Raw genomic sequence first — 6790 nt, 5'->3', positions numbered from 1 at the left:
AAAAAAAAACAGGAAATCGTGATTTTCTGTTAGACCAATGCACTTTAAGTGCACAGTAGTTTCACTTTTTTCAGTGAATACAAAAGTCAACGCCACTATTCTAATGTGTTCTGAGTGGTTGCTAGGTGGATTCCAGGGAGTTCTGGGTCATTGCTAGGTGGTTTCTAGGGTGTTCTTGTGGTTCCCTTTTTTCCCAAACCATTTTATTGTTTTTCAAGAAAAAATGCAACTCCTGTCGCTTAGAAAATGAATAACACAAAAGTCCATTTTGAAGAAAACTCCAATTGCCTGGTCATAATAAACAAGCAGACAAAATGGAAACTAAAGAGGGCATCTGACTTGTAAATCTGAATGTTATTTTACTAAGATAGTAAAAGCAAGCTTTCTCCTTGTCTGACCCTGTAGAGAGAAATACTACAGTGAGAATCTCACCAAACAGGTGATCTTCACATTTACACCTCTCAGGATCGACACAAATGCACAGAGCACCATCAACAGAAGAGTACTTGGTGTAACCAGGGCTTATCTCTCAATCTCTCAGGTATTGTTGAGTGCTCCCTCTCTCTGCTTCTCCTGTGTGTGTGTGTATGTGGGTGTGTGTGTGTGTGTGTGTGTGTATGTGGGTGTGTGTGTGTGTGTGTGTGTGTGTGTGTGTGTGTGTGTGTGTGTGTGTGTGTGTGTGTGTGTGCGCTTCAGGTAAACGTCAAGATCTTTGAAAAACAGAAGTGAGGGACTCTGAAGGAATTAAATGTAATTCTTTTCATCCCCTTCCGGATACTCAACTCTGAGCTTTGAGAGAGAATCGGTCAAGATGCTTGTGGATGTGAATGTGACTGTACATTGTGACTGTCAACAGAGGTGCATTTCGGAGATGCATGACTGATGCAAAACTTGTGTGCTCCATCAAGGACCTTAAAAACGAAATATTATGAGTCCATTACACTTACATACATATGCGTAGATATTAAACATATGAACCATCCTCCAAAAAACACACTAGAGCCAAACTCATCTCGGTCCCACTTTATGTTAAGTGGCCCTGATAGCTGTGTACTTACATAGTAACTAGATGTGTACACAGTATGTAACCACAGTGTAAGTACACATTGGTACATAGTATCTACAGCTGTAATGTTTGTGTAACTACACATATGTAACAACCCACTGAATGGTATGTGTACAAATATTATGAATATGAATGCTTAAACACACCAAAAAACAAAAGCACAAAACACACAAACACAGAAAAATATTTCACATTAAAATTATTATAGTACTGTTATAGTGTAGCTTAATGGCTGCAATGAATGAATGAATGAGTTGTGCATGACCTGCTGAAAAACAAAAAATGCTTAAAGCGACCTTAGATCATCCGGCATGGTCAGGTTGATTTGTTGGCTGGTTTTAAAGGGGTCATATGATGCGATTTCAATTTTTCCTTTCTCTTTGGAGTGTTACAAGCTCTTGGTGCATAAAGAAGATCTGTAAAGTTGCAAAGACTAAAGTCTCAAATCCAAAGAGATATTCTATATAAAAGTTCAGAGTCAGCCACACCTACCTAAAATGGCTCATTCTAACACGCCCCCACATATCTACCTCACTATGTGGGAAGATTTGCATAACGCCGCCCAAATGTTCACGCAAAGAAAGAAGGCGTAACTTTTATTCTCACTGTAGTATTGTTGCTGCAGCCGCCATGTTGTGGAGACGCTGTGTGCTTCATTGTGAAAGCGAAACTACTTTGTTTGGTCTTCCAAAAGAGGACGATATCCGCTTCGTCATGCCTAGAGCTGATCTGTGCTGGTCGCTGAGGGAATACATCAACTTTCACCATGGACAAAGCAGAGTCCAGCTCGGGGTCCATCACATGTGGTTGCCGCGCATTCGTCGCATCCGCCGGGCACGCCGTTCTCGACCCCGCCGCCTCAGCTCACTCTATCCCGGCCTCAGCACACGCTAGCCCAACCTCAGCTCACTCTATCCCAGCCTCAGCGCACGCTAAGCCGGGGCTTCCCCTCACGCTAGGCCGCTGTGTTTTTCGTTGTGAAAGCGAAACTACTTTGTTTGGTTTTCCAAAAGAGGACATGACTACAAAGCAGTGGTTAAGTTGTATTTACCACACTGTTCCAGAAAAATTTTAACCCAAATATCCAGATGTGTGCAGCACATTTTATGGAGGACTGTTTACTGATCCTGGGAGAGTAACGTTAGACTACAATGCCGGTAGTTCTGACTCACGTAAGTACGTTTTCATTTAAAGGATTTGCCACTGATGATTCAAACGCGAGTTTTGGGCAGTAGAGTAGCACTTGTTGTTTGTCATTTCTCTGATCACAAATGCAGACAGAGTTGTATGTTTACGCGGCGCGATGCAATGCAACGCAATGCGTAAAAAGACAGTATAAGTCATTATAATCAGTAATTATGTCCCCACTGGATGCAACAAATGCCTCGTTTGTAATGGGTTTTAATGTTGTCTCGTCGCTCCGGCCGGACACGGCATCAACAGTATGGTGAGGGGCGTAACATTTCCGTCACACGCTTGAGGAATTCGGCCAATCACAACGTACTGGATAGCTGGCCAATCACAGCACACCTCGCTTTTTCAGACCGATGAGCTTTGTAAAAATAGATTTTTTTCAAGGACAAAAATGTTTATACAAATTAAAAAGATTACTTATTACCATACCCTATAATCAACATATTTTCTTAAAATAAATAAATAAATAAATAAAAATAAATAAATACAATAAAAAAAAAAGTTTAAAAAAGGGCTTTTTACAACTGAATTCCACCATAAACAAAAAATTAATTTGGCATAACATGAAAGTAGACATTTTGTTAGTCAATGTTTATTTAGTTTGCTTACTATAAATAAAGACAACTTAAGTTTATTGTGATGTCTTAAAATATGCATGCACTAAAAAAAAATAAAAAATAAAGCTCCAAATAAATTAATAAAACCCACAATAATTTCTGCAGTAATAAGCTAGCCAGTATGTGTTCTGCACATAAACACACTGGTGTCAAGTGAAAACAAAATAGTTTCTTTTCATTTTTACTTTGGGGAGTGTTTTTTTTTTTTTTTTTGCTTTCATACAAATGCAACAAAAAAACAAAACAAAAAATTGGAAATCGTGATTTTCATCTCACTGTTATAAATACCAAAACTCACAAATATATACTTACAGAATTTTTTTCCACAAAAAAGACCATTGTTATACTGTTTGTTAATGGCTGCAATGAATTAATTAATTAATTAATTAATTACTGAGCTGTAAATGACAATGACCTGTTGTAGAAAAAGCTTAAAACAAACTATATAGATGGTCTTAACCCTCTAATCTGTTGGCTGGTTTTAGAGGGGTTTTAAGCAATTTTCAGCTGGAAAACCAGTCTAAACCTGTTAAGACCTTAGGCTGGTTTGTTTTGTTTTGTTTTGAACAATGCAATGTGCAAAACTGATGCAGACAGAGTTGCATCCTGTATTGCATTCACTGTTGTTACTGCATGGCCAAAACACACAAATACACACTTACAGAAAACTATTCCACAATAAAAATGACCATATACTATTGTAGTGTTTGTTAATGGCTGCAATGAATGAATGAATAAATGAGCAGATAAGCATGACCTGCTGACAAAAAGCAGCTTTAAATAATCTTAGATGGTCTTAAATGGTCTAGTATTGTCAGGCTGATCTTTTGGCTGATTTTAGGGGGTTTTAAGCACTTTTTGTTGTTTGACCAGCTTTTTTCAAAAACGAATCCATCTGTATTTCATTATTCTGTTATAATTGCATATAGCCAAACAGAGCCGGCCCGACCTAATAAGCGAAATAAGCGGTTGCATAGGGCCCCGTGGCCTCCAGGGGGCCCCATGTCAGCGTTCAGACTGTAATGCTTGATAATAATAACTTTTATAAAGTTTCAGTCGCGTGTGTTAATGTTTGAAAATTCACTATAAAACTGGTGCAGAGAAGTGCAGGGAAAAGAGAAAAGAATGTGAGCAAGATAAGGATACGTGATGGATTTTGAAAATATATTGTTGAAATTACTTTTGCTGCATCGTGCTGAGAGCGCTTTGAAGACACGCTGTGCCAGTGTAACAACAGTAATGAACATGAACGGTATTGTTGTCTTGGGCTCTTCAAAATACGCGAATAATTCTTATCAGAATTCTTATCAGAATGGTTTAGATTTTTAACCTGGGCTTCCATACCACCTCAGCAGTGCCACAAACTGATCACCTCCATGCCACGCAGAATTGAGGCAGTAATTAAAGCAAAAGGAGCCCCTACCAAGTATTGAGTACATGTACAGTAAATGAACATACTTTCCAGAAGGCCAACAATTCACTAAAAATGTTTTTTTTGATTGGTCTTATGAAGTATTCTAATTTGTTGAGATAGTGAATTGGTGGGTTTTTGTTAAATGTGAGCCAAAATCATCATAATTAAAAGAACCAAAGACTTAAACTACTTCAGTCTGTGTGCATTGAATTTATTTAATACACGAGTTTCATAATTTGAGTTGAATTACTGAAATAAATGAACTGTTCCACGGCATTCTAATTTATTGAGATGCACCTGTATTATCTTATTTTCCATTGACCAGTTAAGTTTTACAACACTGCGCTGCACTTTTGCTGTGTAAAAGTTTGGTCATATTTTCTCATTGATGTGAACAAAGCAGCAGTTGTGCTGAATAAAAATGCAAGTTCACTCTCTGACAGCAGGTGGCGCTTTAGGAACAGCAGAAATACACCGTTAGCATGGTTACCCCTCTACACAAAGCAGGGCGGCACAAGTGCAACTTCTGACACCTGCTTGTTTATTAACATGTTTTCAAACAGTCATTTGGATTTTTTAATCACTTTGGTGTTTATCAAATAACACAAATATTTAAATATACCATATCTTTATTCAAACATTTGCTTAGACTTTTTTTTTTTGCATTTTAATCAGGAATAAAACATGCCAGCCCAGATGCACAGATAATAATTATAATATATTACAGATAATAATAATAATAATAATAATAATAATAATAATAAATTATTCTCTTTAATTTTCATAATCCAGGTGTTCTTGCATTATTAAATCAATAATCTCACAAAATGTTCATACATTTATCTGAAAGCAATGGTTAAGCTTTTACATTTTTAAAAGTTTAAATAATTGTTAAAAGTGCTTAATAAGTAAATATATTTTCATATTTATGTATTAAAAGATCAACGCTGAGTAGATGATTAAGACAGTTTGGTCATTTAAAAAAAAAAAATTTTTATAAAAAAATTCTAACTGAAATAAAATACTTATAACCGTTTTATTTTAGCTAGTTGACAAGGCAACATTTCTCATTTTAATTTAGTTTATCTTAATGTTCTAAAATAACTAACACTAAAACTGAAATAAAATTTAATAACTATACAGAAAATCAACAAATCTAATAAAAACAAACAGTAAAATTACTAAAACTTTAAAATGAAAATGACAGCAGAAAATATAAAAATAATACAAAAATAATGCAATATATTAACAAAAACTATAATAGCACATGAATGATACTAAAATAGCATTGCTTTACAATAAAATGTCAGTGTAAGATGTATACCATGGGGGATGGGAATGGTTATGGGGGGCCCTTCTTTGAAAATCTGCTTAGGGCCCCCAAAATGCTAGGGCCGGCCCTGTAGCCAAAACACACAAATGCATTCACAGTGATTTGTCAGTGTTGTTTCATTGATCAAATGCACACTATATTTCCAAAATGCACTTACCCACAAACTCATGCACGAGATCCTTCACCAGGTGCCCCACGATCGCGTAAGCCACGGCCACCACCACCAGCGCGGCCATGACCAGGTACAGCACCGCCTTGGGCAGTGGTATCGAGTCCCTCGGCGGTGTCTTGTAGTCCGTGAACTGCAGGTCGCTCTCGGAGTACGAGTACTGAAAAACGTGCTCCAACCCGGACGTGTGATTGGAGTTGAGCGGCGGGTGACTGGCGCTCATGCCGCTCAGGTCGGGCTCCAGAGCCGTCACCATGGTGCTCGTCACCGCCTCCACCCGATCCATACTCTGATGAACAAATCCCGCTGATTTATTCACAAGAGGCATGATCTGAGAGAGAAAAAAGCTCCAGTCCTTGATGGCTGTGGTGTTGCATAAAAACATAATGCCTTTGGATGTTAGCCTATCACTTCTGGTGGAAGTGACCTCCGGCATCACCAGTGGATGTAGTTGCGCCAAACTCTTGCTGAAGTCTCGTTCAGTTTATCCAAATGCGGATATCAGTTTCCTCAGACATGAATTTCCTGGTTTAATAAGATGCAACTTGTAAATGTTAAAATGATTTGGAAATAAAGCTGCAGCTGTAGAATGATACATTTCAGAACATTATTCTCACATTTAGTATCACATAAACACGATATTATCTTGCTTAGTGAGATAAAACAGAACTAAATGTTCTGCAATACGAGCTTTGCGTATAAATAATAATTAGTGCGCCGTGTTCTATTGAAAACATCTTCAAATTCCACGTACGCGACGACCGTTCGCGTCCATAAAAAGTCGCAAAGAGCCAGGAATATTCTGTAACACGTGAAACACGTCGTTGAAATGAATACCTTTCATTCTATTCAAAACGTCTCCAAGAAAGCGTCAAATAAACTGGATGTTTGTGATAACCATGCGAGTTTGTTTGCTATAGAAGTCTTAGGCTATTTCGCTTAATGAGAAAATGCACACAAACGTTCTTTAAATGAAAGATGGTGCAGTGTGAGTTTT

At 37.6% G+C, this 6790-nt stretch overlaps 1 protein-coding gene across 1 annotated transcript in view; it reads right to left on the bottom strand.

Moving 5' to 3' along the window:
- LOC107599758 (uncharacterized) overlaps window positions 1-6329 on the bottom strand; it is a 14414-nt gene extending 8085 nt beyond the window's left edge. The window contains exon 1 of the mRNA XM_016291444.1: window positions 5782-6329. Coding sequence (XP_016146930.1) covers window positions 5782-6229 — 448 coding nt within the window. The 5' untranslated portion in view covers window positions 6230-6329. The remainder of the gene's footprint in view (window positions 1-5781) is intronic.
- Window positions 6330-6790: the final 461 nt, after the last annotated feature.

The sequence above is a fragment of the Sinocyclocheilus grahami genome, unplaced genomic scaffold (assembly GCF_001515645.1).
Source record: "Sinocyclocheilus grahami isolate Dianchi unplaced genomic scaffold, SAMN03320097.WGS_v1.1 scaffold13.1, whole genome shotgun sequence".
NCBI lineage: Eukaryota > Metazoa > Chordata > Actinopteri > Cypriniformes > Cyprinidae > Sinocyclocheilus > Sinocyclocheilus grahami.
This window is presented reverse-complemented; position numbering and strand designations above follow the sequence as displayed.